The sequence below is a fragment of the Chenopodium album genome, chromosome 13 (assembly GCF_948465745.1).
Source record: "Chenopodium album chromosome 13, dcCheAlbu1.1, whole genome shotgun sequence".
Lineage (NCBI taxonomy): Eukaryota > Viridiplantae > Streptophyta > Magnoliopsida > Caryophyllales > Amaranthaceae > Chenopodium > Chenopodium album.
This window is the reverse complement of record NC_137846.1, coordinates 11,175,971-11,191,807: the sequence shown is the minus strand read 5'-3', so window position 1 is coordinate 11,191,807 and position 15,837 is coordinate 11,175,971. Positions and strand designations below refer to the sequence as shown.

The 15,837-nt window shown below is 35.9% G+C and overlaps 2 protein-coding genes, 1 long non-coding RNA gene and 1 pseudogene across 4 annotated transcripts; 3 read left to right on the top strand and 1 right to left on the bottom strand.

Annotated features, from left to right (window-relative positions):
* The first annotated feature begins 6,610 nt into the window (after window positions 1–6,610).
* Window positions 6,611–9,326, top strand: LOC145575210 (putative amidase At4g34880). The gene is made up of 5 exons (XM_081633109.1): window positions 6,611–7,147; window positions 7,835–8,049; window positions 8,145–8,390; window positions 8,505–8,658; window positions 8,838–9,326. The coding sequence occupies exons 1-5, from the start codon at window positions 6,611–6,613 to the stop codon at window positions 9,186–9,188; spliced, it is 1,503 nt and encodes a 500-aa protein (XP_081489235.1). The 3' UTR covers window positions 9,189–9,326.
* Window positions 9,327–9,591: 265 nt separating this feature from the next.
* LOC145574587 (putative amidase At4g34880) lies at window positions 9,592–11,867 on the top strand (annotated as a pseudogene). Its single transcript, XR_014098104.1, has 5 exons — window positions 9,592–10,325; window positions 10,522–10,736; window positions 10,846–11,091; window positions 11,207–11,399; window positions 11,517–11,867. The product of XR_014098104.1 is annotated as a putative amidase At4g34880 (transcript).
* On the bottom strand, window positions 9,944–14,581 carry LOC145574589 (uncharacterized). The gene is made up of 3 exons (XR_014098105.1): window positions 14,214–14,581; window positions 10,531–10,729; window positions 9,944–10,051 (listed from the first exon to the last, which is right to left on the bottom strand). It is a non-coding gene; the product is annotated as an uncharacterized LOC145574589 (long non-coding RNA).
* On the top strand, window positions 12,919–14,048 carry LOC145574588 (putative amidase At4g34880). Its single transcript, XM_081632419.1, has 3 exons — window positions 12,919–13,172; window positions 13,284–13,476; window positions 13,566–14,048. Exons 1-3 carry the CDS (start codon window positions 12,919–12,921, stop codon window positions 13,914–13,916), a joined length of 798 nt encoding a protein of 265 aa, XP_081488545.1. The 3' UTR covers window positions 13,917–14,048.
* Window positions 14,582–15,837: the final 1,256 nt, after the last annotated feature.

Here is a 15,837-nt window from a genome sequence, read left to right as displayed (position 1 = left end):
AACTACGGAGTACAAAGAGCTAGAGCTGTCAGTTTCTGACCCGAACCGTTAAACCCGACTGTTTCGAACCGATCCGAAAAGGAACTGAACTGTTTAAAACCCGTTTTTTGGAAACCGAAAACTGACCCGACCCAATTTTTTCCAAACCGAAACTGAACTAAACCGAATGTGTGCAAACCGTTACTAACCCGACCCGTTATCAAGCCAAACCGTTACAACCCGAAACTGAAAGCAACCCAAACCGATTACGTTTAAACCCGATAGTAACCGACCCGTTTTAAACCGAAAACCGTAAAAACCCGATAAAAATCCGATAAACCTAAATCGTTCCAACCTGTAACCCGTTGTGACCGAACCGGTTATAATCCGTAACCCGTTGTGACCGAACCGTTTACGACCCGTAGCCCGTTATGACCAAACCGTTTAAAACCCGTAACCCGTTATGACTGAGTCATTTACAACCTGTTACCCAATATGTTTATGATCTAATCTGTTTCAACCCACTACTCGATAAACCCAACTTATTTATGACTTGACTTGATTATAACATGACTCGTTCCTACCCATTATCTGACTAATTCAACTCGATAATCATCCGACTCAATTTTAACCCGATATGATTTTGATTAGAAACCCGTTTCAAATTGGGTAAACTCGTTTTCAAACCAACCAAGTTCAATCTAAACCGATTATAACCGAAACAACAATGGTTGGACCCGATTTCACCCGATCTATTTTGAACCGAAACCCATTTTCGAACCGACCCAGTTAAACCCAAACTGATTATGACCCGAACCAATTACGACCCGTCCTGATTAAGACCCGAACTGTTTTTAACCGAAACCCACATTAAATGGGCTAAACCCATTTTCAAACCGACCCAGTTCAACCCAAATTGATTATGACCCGAACCGACTAGAACCCGACCCGATAAGGACCCGATCCGAATAGAAACTGCAATTAAAAAAACCAAACCGAACTGACCCGATAATTTTTCAAAACCGACCCAAACCGACCCGCTTATTATTTCAATCCGTTATAAACCGACCCGTTATAACCCGAAACTGATAAACCCAACCCAAACCCGAACTGTTTAACCGAATTGACACCCCTGCAAAGAGCTAACATATGTTGAGGTTGCGCTTGTCATTTTTGACAAGGCTCGTGCACGGTGCACAAGCTTCTCAAATAACTTCAATTTTTTTTTTCTTCAAATTTAGCCATTTAGGTGAGTCGTGAAGAAAAATAAGAGCCATGGCACAATTGGTTGGTCTAATTAGTCCCATGAGGCGATTTAAAGGTTTTAAATTGCACAAACAATCTCCCATTTGTGAGTTAACAAACAATTGAAAACTTGTAATCACACATTTGCAAAATGTAATGGAAATACAGCAGCTTTGATCAATTTTTTGGATACTATTGGCATTAATAGACTTGTTTTTTTTTTATTGACTGACTAATTTTGTATTATTTTTTATACCAATATTACATTACCCAAAAAAATAATCCAAAATCAAGATTCATCTATAATTCATCCTTAGAGACTTAGAAATGGCTCCATGACTAAAATAACCCTCAACATGAATGGCTTTCCTCTTTCTGATATTCGATTCGGGGGCGAAAGTATAGATAGGCAGGGGTATAAACAGAGGAATAGATCTTGAATAAACTGGTGATTTGAAGAGATGGGTGATATCTTGAAGAGGCCTTCTAGCAGATATTCTGCGGCATTTGAGACACTTGCTTTGAAATTCAAAAACTGTGTTTGTGACTTGCTTTGATGAAGTGAAAGGTGGGATGTTCTCCTTGTTAGCTTGCATTGAGCATTTGAGCTTACCATTTGACTTCTCTGAGTAATGGAGGAAGATGATTGAGACCAAAGCGACGAGACCTCAAAAGCCGGCTTTTCGAGCCGGCTGGATGATAATGTGACAAGCAACACAAGTTTTGGTTGAGAGAGATTTTAGAGGTGTTGAGTGAATGAAAAATGAATTGAAGAAAATGGGCTATATAAGAGAAAAAAAAAGGAGGGAAATATGAAACTTTTATTTTTGGGTGTATTTTTATTCAAACTATGTTTGAGTTTTGAGTTTGGAGGGAGAAAAAAAAAAAGTGAGAATCCAATGGTTAAATTTCAAGATTTAGATGTATTTGAAATTTGGAATAATAGTATTTATTTAGGAATTGTACTAGTACTGCAGAAATAAAGAACAGGGAGATTTTAAAATATGAAAAATGACCAATATTTTAAGGGGAATAATTAGTTTAAGATGCATAAGATTCCCAAAATTTGGGATTAGCAAAGTAATTGACTTTGTAATTTGTAAATGAGCGGCGCAGCTCAGGTGTGAAAATTGGAAGGCGCGCTTTGAGTTTTAAGGGTATAGCGCAAAGTTGAAATTACACCTGAAAAATTTGCAACCAAAACACGTATCTTCAAAATTCAATTTTCTGTATCACCCTTTTTGTATTATTTGATACTCCCTCCATCCCTAAATTACATTCCTAGTTCTCGCTATTATGTGAGGAATAAATGCTAAAAGTAGGAATATAATTTAGGGACGGAGAGAGTATTTTTTTTTTTTTTTAAACATATTATTTGATATTTTGATTTACTTGTATGAACTATGGAGCACTTCTTACTCCCTTAGGCTAGGATATTCAAAAATATCATATCTTTTTTATTCAATTCAAAAATCCGATGACTAGACTTGAAATTTTGAATATTTGATTCGGTTTTACAATTTTAGATAATTTGGATCGGAAATCCGAAAAAAAAATTCGGGTTTTTGAATCAGATACAGATGGGAATTTTTCCAAAAAATTCAACAACCCGATTTGAAAACTTGATTATTCGATCCAAAATTTTGGATTGAATTCGGATTGTAATTCCTCCGATCTGAAATTATATCGGATCGAATTAAACATCTAGAGTTTCATAAAATGTCTTTCACCGAACCTCTTATAAGAAGAATGGTTATTTAACCGTTTAAGTCAATCATCATCTATCTTATAAACATGAAAATAATAAATATATATAATTGCAAATCATAAGGTCTAAAAAAAAACAAGCATAAAAATCCCAAATATGTACGTAATCACAAAGAATCATTATAGTAGGAAGTCTAGTAACTTGGGCATTTCAGGCTACACACTAGTTATAGTATTATAATTAGTTTTACTTATTTATAATCTGAGGGGAGTTTGGTTCGCAGAGTAATATGAGTTTGGAATCAGGAATGGAGTTAAGGTGGTATCGGGTTGGGACATTTATGCTTAATACCACCACGTGTTTGGTTCAATTCTGAAATGAAATCTCTCACTATTTCCTCCTTTTATCTGATTTCTAAGGGAATGAAGTGAGCTAAACCTACCTCCCTCGGTCCCCCCCTAAGGTTTCTAAACCCCATACCTCGTGGGTTTGAGGTATAGGGTTTTAAATTCATACTTTTAACAACCAAACATATGGTATGGGTTTTAGTCATTCTAAACACATACCTCATACCTATATTTCGCGAACCAAACACCCCCTAAATTCACTACCACATGTAGCATCTTCTTTTATTTCATTATCCATTTTTTTTTTTTGGGGGGGGGGGGGGGGGGGGACAATGAGAACTATATAATTAAAAGCAAATTACAACCCAAGAGAACTTAAAAAGCAACCAAGCACACCTAAATATACACACAAACAACAAAATAACAACGGCACACCGAAATAAACCCAGATACATGCCTTGCCACTTATCAATAGAGGACTGAAGTGAATGATAAAACCACAAGTGTCTTGCACCAAACCTGTTTATTGCGAAGCCTGAACAACCAAAGAAAACCTACATAAACCATAAAGTGGACCAAGAGATGCCAAATTAACTAAAGAACCTGAGGTGGACCATAAGCACAGGTTCAACTCAATGAAGGTAACTGGAACTTGCATTGATATAGAAACAAATTTGTGATGGAAGTTAAAGAGAGACGGAACAACCAAAAATTGTAAGCACCTTGACACCATGTTGCCGACAAACAGACCTTTGACATAATTCCACTCCAAGAGATCGAAATGCAAAGCTACTTCCTTGGAGTTTGGGAACAAAACCAAGAGAGTCGCAAGTTGTAACGACCCTAACATAAGAAACCTGGCACCCAAATGCGCAACTCAATCAACTGAGAGTGCAAGATTGAGGACTTTCCTTACCCCAGACATTAAAAATGGGGAGCCTCTTTCAAGATTGAGATTAACAATGATGATTGACTTTGTCATCACCAAAACTAACAAAGGAATAATAGTAACCAAAAGATCACTCATATCATCCCGCACCCAAAGTCTTATAATCTCCTGAAAGGCAACTAAAAGGACCACAAACTCAACAAGCAAGGGATCTTTTAACCAAACAACCCCTAAATATGTGGGCAAAACCACCCAACAAGACTCCAAAAACAACGACACCACTTCAACAACCTCCATAATAGAGCTACCCAACATAGCTCTAACTCATGAACAACTACAAAATTATTAAACAACAAAAACTCACAAGCAAACTTATCAAGAAAAACATAATTAAATAAAGGCAAATCAAGAACAACTAATAAAACCACTGAACATAGTAAAGAACATAGGCATACACTCACAAACCGGTCGTGAGCCAACTAGAAGAAGAAAAGAACCCGAACAACCTCACTGGCAGATTTGATACTTAACTTAAAGAGCAATCGTCGAGACCAACACAAGAACAACCAACTCCCGTTAGCCTTGGATTAAGGGAGAAAACCCTAGTCTTAACTTCACCTTTACCGTGAGGAAACAATTAACAGAACTCCTTTCGACGACGACGTTAAGAATAGTCGTGGCTCCTTGTTTCGTTGGATAAGTGAAACCTAAAACACTAGACGACACACCCGAAACCTGACTAAACCACTAGTGGATTTGAAGAATGAAAATCAGCTCTCCAATCTTAATTCCTTGTCTACTTTACCGTGAAACACCTAAAAAGCAAAATTAAGAAGCAAAATTGAGGAAAGCAAAGAGAACTAGACTCGCCGTCGATGACAATAGGAGAAACGCCGATCGCCGGCGAGCAGAAGGAGGCATGCAACATGGGATATGCGGATATCGGGTGAAGGGATGATTAGTCCATCCCCCCTCCACCCCAAGTGGTGGGGATTTGATTCCTCATCCCCTTATACCTGATAGGGTGAGGGGCCCTCCCTGTATCTTACCTATTATATAAATATATTTGTCGCGTATCTCCTGCAGCATGTTTGAAGGTAAATAGTTGAATTTTAAAACAAGCTGTACTGTTATTTTATTTGTAATTTTGTAACGTTAGAGCTAGTAAAGCTTCTTTAGGTTGTTCACCGAGAGTAGGAGACATACATGCAACTAGACATGGCAATCCTAATCCGACCTGCGACCCGAAAATGACTCAAACTCGACCCAACCTGTACTCGACCCGAAAGTGACCCGATGCCCAAAATGACCCTACCTAAACTTACCCGCTAAAACAAACCTACCTGGAATTGACCCAACAATTGGACCTGAAAGTTAACCCAATGCGAACTGACTTCAACCCAAATTGACCCGAATGTTTGGTGACTCGAAATCAATCTGACTCGAAATGACCCGAGTCAAACGACCGGTTTGCCAGGTCTACATGCAACCCTTTGTATATAAAACTCATACTCCCTCCGTCCCGTAATATAATTCCTATTTTTCTATTTTGGAGACCCAAAATGTTATTCCTGTTTCTATTTTTGGATAGTATATAAAGACTATTATACCCTTATTTTTTCTTACTTTATTCATTATATTTCCTACATTACCCTTGAATTTTGCACATGCCTTGTACTTTTTCCACTTTCTCTCTCTAACTTTTCACTATATATAATTGTACTTTTCACTTTTATTAATGTACTTCATTCACTTTCTCCTACTATTTTTAAATACCGTGAAGAAACACAAACAAGAACTATATATTGGGACGGAGGGAGTATTAATATTAGATTTATATCTGCAATCTAACCGTTTAATCCTACAACTTTACATATAAAAGTCTAATAAGAATACATTCATACAAAATTACAAATATATTTCTTCTCGTTTGGAGTTTTTGTTACTTTGGAACTTCACTTATTGCCAAAGACATTTTTGATGCATGATGATCTTCTATATAAACCATGATTAATACTTGATGGGTTGGATACAATCACACAACTTTTCATGAATGATCCTTGAACACATCCAGCTTTTGAAACTACTCATAAATTAGTTAATTAATAACTTATTTGTCATCAACAAAATTGTATAGGGTCAAATAATATGGACTGATATATTGTATATTCAATTCTATGATCTATAAACTTGATTTCTTATGATCTAATCCAACTTAAATTAAATAACAATAGGAATTTAAAATAATGAGGAGACAAGGCTTTATTATATATTATGCCAAAATAATTAGATCTAATATGGGAGCTTGAAATACAAGCTCTGAAAGTCCACGAATTTCAACTAACCAAACTATTTGACTTTGATCCTTGATTTTAGCTTTGCTTCTCATCATTCATTCATAATCATCATTAAGCAGATTAATACTACCAATTAATCTTAATTATGCCAACTTTAATCCTTTTAATTCATTTCCTACTAATTCTTCTCACCATCATAACACCAGCCAACTCTCTAAACACACATTTTCCAATCAAAGAAGCTACTATAAATGATCTCCAAACTGCCTTCCAACACAACAAACTTACCTCAAAGGAACTAGTACACTTCTACTTACGACAAATCCAAAAACTCAACCCGATTCTTAGAGCAGTCATTGAGGTAAACCCAGATGCTCTAAAGCAGGCCGAGGAGGCTGATAGAAGGAGGGCGATAGCAAGGAAGTGTCACTCAGTCAAAGGTCCGGGGCTTGATGGGATACCAATATTGCTTAAGGACAATATTGGTACAAAAGATAAGCTGAATACAACTGCAGGATCATATGCATTGTTGGGTTCAGTTGTTCCTAGGGATGCCGGAGTTGTCAAGAGGCTAAGGAAGGCTGGCGCTATCATTCTTGGGAAGGCTAGCTTGAGTGAATGGTGCCATTTTAGGTCCTTTACCGTGCCTAATGGGTGGTGTGCCAGAATCGGCCAAGGCCAGGCAAGTCCCCCCCCCCCCCCCCCCCCCCCCCTCTCTCCCCCTCCTCTCGCTGTTTTTTAGTTCCATGTGGTTTACTATTATATACTTTCAACTGTTGAAATTTAAAGGAAACAACATATGTATATATTATATTTTGAAAGAATATACGTATATACAGTAAAGTTTATAATATGGTCATTAGTCATTACTTAAATTAGTTAATAATGAAGACAATATCAAAAAAGCCAACTATTGTTATAAAGAGGCATTTTGTAAAATCCTGCTTCAAGGGATACGAATAATGTAACGCCTGATCTTGCAGGAGTATATCATTGGTTATTTACTAATTTGTATAGGCGTCAAAATTTCTAAAACAATGTAACTTCAAATTTGCAGAAGTATAAGTTTGTAGTTTGTAATACGGAGTAGTCATTTTGCTAGTTCCATTTAATAGAAAAAACACACAGGTGTATAAATCATCTTCTGTAACTTGTTTAAGGTAATGTTAAACCATACAAACTTGTGACTCAGACATGAGTCACAAGACCATCCCACTTGATTGGAGCGAAACTCGAACTTCTAACCTCAGGAAGTCAGGAGTTCTAAGGGGTAACTCCAACTGCTTATAATTTGCCCATACTTGAAAGTCATAAACACATGGTGTTTTAGCTCCAAATTTGTAGAATGAGCAAATATTTTTATCTGCAGAACCCTTACAATCTATCAGCAGATCCTTGTGGCTCAAGTAGTGGACCAGCTATAGCAGTAGCAGCAAACTTGGCAGCCGCTACTATTGGGACCGAGACAGACGGCTCCATTCTATGTCCTTCCAGCACCAATTCAGTCGTGGGCATCAAACCCACTCTCGGTCTCACTAGTCGTGGTGGTGTTATACCGGTCAGTCCTACACAAGATACAGTTGGGTACATAACCTTACCATCATCTTCTCCTTAGTAAAATCTCACAGTATCTGATATTTGGAATAGCATTGTCAAATATTAACATGATATATGAACAGGCCTATCTGCAGGACTGTTGCAGATGCAGCTTATGTTTTGGAATCTATTGTAGGCTATGATCCTTATGACTACGAAGCGACAATGACTGCTAGAAAATACATACCACAAGGCGGCTATGCTCAGTTTCTAAAGCTTGATGGTCTAAAAGGGAAGAGGTTAGGAATTGTAAGAAATCCCTTTTATGAACTTATCAAAGAGTTTCCTATACAAAACAAAGCATATAAACAACATTTTTATACTCTAAGGTAAGCAAGAAACACAATCTACAACTCCATATTCGTTTATTTGACTAACATATTGTAACATCTAATAATAAACATTTATCATGTTTTTCTGATTTGTGGTCGACATGATTAAAGAAAACAAGGAGCAGTATTAGTCGATGATTTGGAAATACCCAACATCGAAGCTATTCTATCACAAGACGTGTCACATAATAATGAGCTTATTGTGATTCTAGCTGAGTTCAAATCGTCGTTAAATTCCTACTTAAAACAACTAATCAAGTCTCCAGTTCGATCTTTGGCCGATGTAATAGCATTCAACAACCAAAATGCTGAAAAGGTGACAATTAGCTACCAATACCTGTACTATTGTACATTATAATACTGATCTTTGTTGGATATTGTCACCTGACTTATGATACATAGTAAAATGAGTAAATGACCATCATTAAATTATTATCTTTGTAGGAAATGATCAAAGAATATGGTCAAGAAGTATTTCAATTTGCTGAAGCAACAAATGGGTTTGGACCCAAAGAGGAGAAAGCCTTGGCAACATTAGCAGAATGGTCGAAAAACGGGTTTGAGAAGGTCATGGCAGAACACAATTTAGATGCAATTATAACACCTGGTTCGTCGTTTTCAACTGTTCTTGCCATTGGAGGATACCCAGGAATTAGCATTCCTGCAGGATATGATAAAGACGGTGTGCCATTTGGTATATGCTTTGGAGGGTTAAAGGGTACAGAACCTAAGCTTATTGAGATAGCCTATGGTTTTGAACAAGCTACACAAATTAGAAAGCCTCCTACACTTTGATGAATCCTAAATTTGTCTTTATTAATGTGTTTTTACACTTTGGTTTCCATACTAAAGCTTAATCCAAATGTATTTTTCCAACGAACTTCCATTTTTTGATATTATTTTTATGTCAACCAAACAAGTACTAAAATGTGTAACTTCTTCAGCAAAGCGGCTACTCTGAAAATTCTCGAGGAAACAGTAAGGATACAACATTGCACTACACTCGAGTCTCTATTACTCCAATGATTAATAACTTAACCGATCGAAAGATAAAATAAATCATTTCAAACAATGAACATGATTCGTTTATCCGAATTTCAAATTCTACGCTCTGCTCCTCCCCTGCCTTTTCTAGACTGTTCCCTTAATGAAAAATAAGCTCAAAGCCTCAAACTCCATGTTACATGAAAATAAAATAAAATAAAGTAGACCCCAAAAAAAAAACCCCCACTAAATAATGTCCACAACTTTGTCTAAAGCAGAAAGCTTCAGTCACTTTCAGATCAACTTTGTACTAAAATTCCCTGCCTATAGTAACTCAACTCAATCACTGATATATCTGCTTCTCATCATACTCATCTTAGAGCAGATTTATACTAGTATTAAGCTAGCAATCTTAGTTAAATCAACTATGTCAACTTCATATTCACTAATTCAAATCCTGATAATTATTCTCAGCCTAACATCAGCCGCCTCTCTAAATACAAACTTTCCTATCAAAGAGGCTACCATAAAAGATCTCCAAACCGCTTTCATCCAAAACAAACTTACCTCAAAAAGATTAGTCCAGTTCTACCTGCGTCGAATCCAAAAGCTCAATCCAATCCTCAGAGCAGTAATAGAGGTGAACCCGGATGCTCTGGAGCAGGCGGATGAGGCTGACAAGCGGAGAACAAAAGCAAAGAAGTGTCAGTCAGGGCTAGATGGAATACCAATATTGTTAAAAGACAATATTGCTACAAAAGATAAGCTAAATACAACAGCAGGATCATATGCATTGTTGGGCTCGGTTGTTCCTAGAGATGCTGGAGTTGTCAAGAGGTTAAGGCAGGCTGGTGCTATTATTCTGGGAAGGCTAGCTTGAGTGAGTGGGCTAATTATAGGTCTAGTACTGCGCCGAGTGGCTGGTGTGCTAGAGGCGGCCAAGGCCAGGCAAGTACCTTTCTTTTTAACTAATGATATGCAGCTTTTATATCTCAGTTTCTTTGTGAATTTTATGCACATGTAGAATACATCAAGATCTTCAGAAGACTATAAATACAAAGATAAAACAAATGGATATGTGATGAATGACTATGACTATATGTGTTGTACTATTAAAGAATGAAAGAGCAGATTTTATCTGCAGAACCCTTACAATCTCTCAGAAGATCCGTGTGGCTCCAGTAGTGGATCAGCCATAGCAGTAGCAGCAAACTTGGCAGCAGTTAGTCTTGGGACCGAAACAGATGGTTCCATCCTATGTCCTTCCAGCAAAAATTCAGTCGTGGGAATCAAACCCACCCTTGGTCTCACTAGCCGTGGAGGAGTTATACCAATCACTCCTACACAAGACACTGTAGGGTACATAGCCACATCAGTCTTTTTTTTCAAAGATTCTCACATTTAAGAACAAAAATTAAGTTTTCAAGTAGACTTTTCATGTTAACTTGTGATATTGAACCATGAACAGACCCATCTGTAGGACTGTGGCAGATGCAGCTTATGTTCTGGAATCCATTGTAGGGTATGATCCTTACGATTCTGAAGCAATAAAGAATGCACAAAAATACATACCCCGAGGTGGCTATGCTCAGTTTCTAAAGCTTGATGGTCTTAAAAGGAAGAGGTTAGGAATTGTGAGGAATCCCTTTTTTAATCTTATCAAAGAGTTTCCTATACTGAACACAACCTATAATCAGCATTTTCATACTCTAAGGTAAGCAAGAAACTGAACCTGCTATTTGTTTGACCGACTAATGTAATGTAGCATAAACATCAATTAATACACATTTGTCATGCTTTTCTATTATTCATTGTCGAGATGATTAAAGTAAAAAAGGAGCAATATTAGTCGATAATCTGGAAATACCCAACATTGAAGCAATTATGACATCAAACAATATGGATATGGTGATGTCATCTGAGTTCAAATTAGCTCTGAATTCCTACTTAAAGCATCTGATCAAGTCTCCAGTTCGATCTTTGGCTGATGTAATAGAATTCAACAACAAACACGCCCAAAAGGTGAGGATTAGCTAGTAGCCTACTACTCTACCAATACTTTTGTCACGCCTTACCTGAAAATTGTTTATCTGAACTGATCAAAGAATGACCCCAACAAATAATTTGGTAAATGTGTAGGTAAAGATCACAGAATATGGTCAAGATACATTCCTTGATTCTGAAGCAACAAACGGAATTACACCCAAAGTGAAGAAAGCCCTGGCAACGTTAGCAAAATGGTCAAAAGACGGGTTTGAGAAGGTTATGGTAGAACACAAGTTAGATACAATTGTTACACCTGATGCAGTGTTTTCAACTGTTCTTGCTATTGGAGGATACCCAGGAATAAGTGTTCCTGCTGGATATGATAAAGATGGTGTGCCATTTGCTATATGCTTTGGAGGCTTAAGGGGTTCAGAACCTAAGCTTATTGAGATAGCCTATGGTTTTGAGCAAGCTACAAAGATAAGAAAGCCTCCTAAACTTTAAATATATGTTTTTTCTCCTAACCTTCTTAAGTCGCAACTTGATTATTTGTTCATAATAAATAAGTTGTGGTAATGGTAGTAAGTTTATATGTAATTTTATAAAGAAGTTTCGTGTTAATGCCTGTAATATAACTTTATCTCTAACTGTGTAAGTGTGTAACACTCATTACCCAGTGGCAATGCATGTTATGAAGCAATCGAAATTGATGACTAAGGTTCTGTTTAAATTGGTACAATGACTTCTTAATTATTCGACTTATCTGATGTTAATTGCTAAATTTAAGAAACACGAAACCACTCTTAAAAGTGTGGTTTTCAATTGTCACATTGTCTCAACTCCTCATAACACTCGGTTTTTATTAAAATGCTCTTTGGAATAAATTTTTAAATTTATTTTATTTTATGTGGCTATGTGCAATTGTGCATAGGAGGGATTGAGGGAATAACAATCAATAACTAAGTAGTATAATTTTACTCCTAGCAGCTAGCACCTAAGTTACTGATTCCATAAGGAAAAAAAAAAAAAAAAGAGTTATCTTACCAGAGTAACCAGACCAAGGTCCAAGTTTAATAATAAACTTTCAAGTCACATTCTTCTGTTAGTATCTATCTACACTCAACTAATCTCTTAAATTAAACTTTAAATCAAAGTTGAATAGCTCATTAATCTCTCTTCTCAATAATTCAACATCTACTCTAAAGTCTTCAGATTTTCATCTTAAGCAAACAATATTCATGACAAACATAGGCTCATCAAATTCCATATTATCATTAGACAATAATGATTTCCAATCAAATTTCCCAATTAAAGAAGCTACCATAAAAGATCTCCAAACAGCTTTCCACGAAAATAAGCTTACCTCAAAAGAACTAGTACAGTTCTACCTACATCAGATTGAAAAACTCAACCCAGTTCTCAGAGCAGTCCTAGAGGTCAACCCGGATGCCAATCATTCCAGATTTTCTTATTCCTTTCTAATATCTCAGGTTTGGATTAATATGAAGATTTTAATTTGTACTGACATTTTATATTATCCTTGTGTAATTGAACTATGAATAGCCCAATCTGTAGGACTGTAGCAGATGCAACATATGTTCTGGATTCCATTGTAGGATATGATCCTTATGATTCTGAAGCGACAATGAATGCAAGTAGATACATACCGCCAGATGGGTATGTTCAGTTCCTAAAGCTCGACGGTCTAGAAGGGAAAAGGTTAGGAATTGTAAGAAATCCTTTCTTTGATCATATTGAATGGGCTTCTAAACAGGCCACAACTTTTAAGCAGCACTTCCATACTTTAAGGTAAGCAAAAAGGCAGAGCAAATTTTTTGCTTGATTGACTAGTGTTACGTTATTGCACAACATTTACTAATACTCATTGATCATACTTATTTGTGATTGAGATAATTAAAGGGAAAAGGGGGCAATACTAGTTGATAATTTGGAAATACCCAGCATTGATGCAATCATGTCATCGAACAATGAGCGAATGGTGATGGAATTTGAGTTCAAATTAGCTCTGAATTCTTACTTAGAACAGCTGGAGAAGACTCCAGTACGATCTTTGGCTGAAGTTATAGAATTCAACAACAAAAATGCCCAAAAGGTGATGATTACTGATTAGCTGCTAGTATTTAGACATACTTTCTACCTATAATACCAAGTAAAATGACCTTTAATTGGCTAAATTTGCAGGAAATGATTGAAGAATATGGTCAACAAATATTTCTTTCTGCTGAAGCAACAAATGGGATTGGACCTGAAGAGAAGAAATTGTTGGCAACATTAGAAGAATGGTCAAGAGACGGGTTTGAGAAGATCATGCTAGAAAACAAGTTGGACGCAATCATAACACCAAACTCGTCATTGTCAACTGTTCTTGCCATTGGAGGATACCCAGGAATTAGTGTTCCTGCTGGATATGGTGACAATGGTGTGCCATTTGGAATATGTTTCGGAGGCCTAAAGGGTACAGAACCTAAACTAATCGAGATATCCTATGTTTTTGAGCAAGCTACAAAAATTAGGAAGCCCCCTTCTCTTTGATTTGTCCTTGCTGTAGTAATAATGTCATAAGAATGTGTCAAATTTGGTTATGTTCAAACAATTTTATGTAACAAAATAAGTTTACTTTGTATCAAATTGTAGATCATATACCACAAAACAATTCATGGAAACTTATGGTTGATGAACAAAGTAAGAAATATTGTATGACAATCTAAAACCCAATGATAGTAAACTACATTCATAATCAAACTCATTTATCATCATTATCACTCTCATGAATGTTGTTCGTCTTAATCCTCATAAATCTTTGTGCAAATCAAAATCAGTTGGACATACCTCAACTCGAGATCGACCTACAAGAACTAAAGCAGCATCATTCCCCATCTAGCCATCTTTGCTTCTTCCCAAAATTCACTACAAAAAAGGTAAGTGCAAGTCAGTTATATAATCTACACAAGTACGAAGAAGATTAACAAGGACAAAAAAATCATAACTTTTCCCATTCACACAATTACATAATTCCAATGCTTATAATTCAAAGTATCTCCAAACCCTAAAAATAATTACTCAAGCATATTAAGAACTGAAATATTAGAAATAAAAATCAAAGAATTCATGTCACACGATATCATGAAATAAATTAATCGAAATACTAGTACGTAATCTGCAAATATTAAAACTGAATAGCAAAATTCCAATTCCAATTATACTAAATAACACTGGCGATTGAATTAATTAACTGAATTCTATAAAAATCCGCGAAGTTCATCAAATTTTACGACCTCCCTTTTTTTATTTACAAGTTTTGACTTTACTACTATTCACAAACTTTTTTTTTATCGTGTTTTGTGTTTTATACGAAATGAAAAAATATAGTCACGTGGAATCTTGTTAAATTCATCGCAATATATATTTTCAAAATATCAACTTTTCATAATTTTGCATATCGGTAATTAAAGATATAAATGGTTAAAGTTGTGTATTGACTGAAGAAATATGTCAACCAAAAAGAAATAGAGAAAGTATATACTAGCTGCAAAGTAAATTTATACTGACAATTAACTTAAAATACCATAGTTCAAAATTAAAGTTCACTGTGTGAGGGTCGAATTCTTTTGAGTTTGGGCATTTGTTTTGGCAATAAGTTGGCTGTTATGGTTAAACTTAGGTGACACTTTGTATCACCCTGGTTCAAAATATTTTCTTTTCTTTAGGAAATATTAATTTTAATAATTTTATCTTTAGGCTTATCGCTTTTAATCATCTAAACTTTGGATTTTTTTTTAATCAACTCGTTTTATGCGTGAATAGTTGTACCGTGTGGCCGCTTATAATAAACGGAGTAAACTCTATTATACTGACAGAGTAACCCTATTATAATGAAAGAGTCATCCGACTCATCCCTTATTATACTTACAAACTATTCAGTTCAGAGTATATATCACTAACCAAGTAATCCCATAGTGACTGGTTACGCTGTTTGGCCAGCCACATATAAAAGTTAGTGATTTGTAATAATTTCTTCAAAGAAACTCATATTACTTAAAATTTTATTTTTTTGAGACAAATTTTAGGAATTGTATTATTGCATTTCAAGTTGATTTAGCACTATTTCTAATAGTAACACTGATGGAAAAAATCCCATAAATAAAAGCTAAATTTAGAGAAACATATAGGGAAAGCAATCATGATTACACATTTATTGACCGCTAGCTATTAGAGGTGAGCGTAGCAGGGTACCCTGTAAAAATCTCAGGACCTGGAACTGGAACCTGTAGGTTTCTTAAAATAGGATTCGGCTAAAAATTGGGAACTAAAACCGGAACCTGCAGGTTCTGGTTTCGGAACAGGGTACCCTGTCTTTCAAAGTAAGCTTAATAGTTACTTTATTATCTAAAATATTCAATACAAAATTACAAATACTTATTCCTTTAAGAGTAATATGAAAAATGAATAAAAG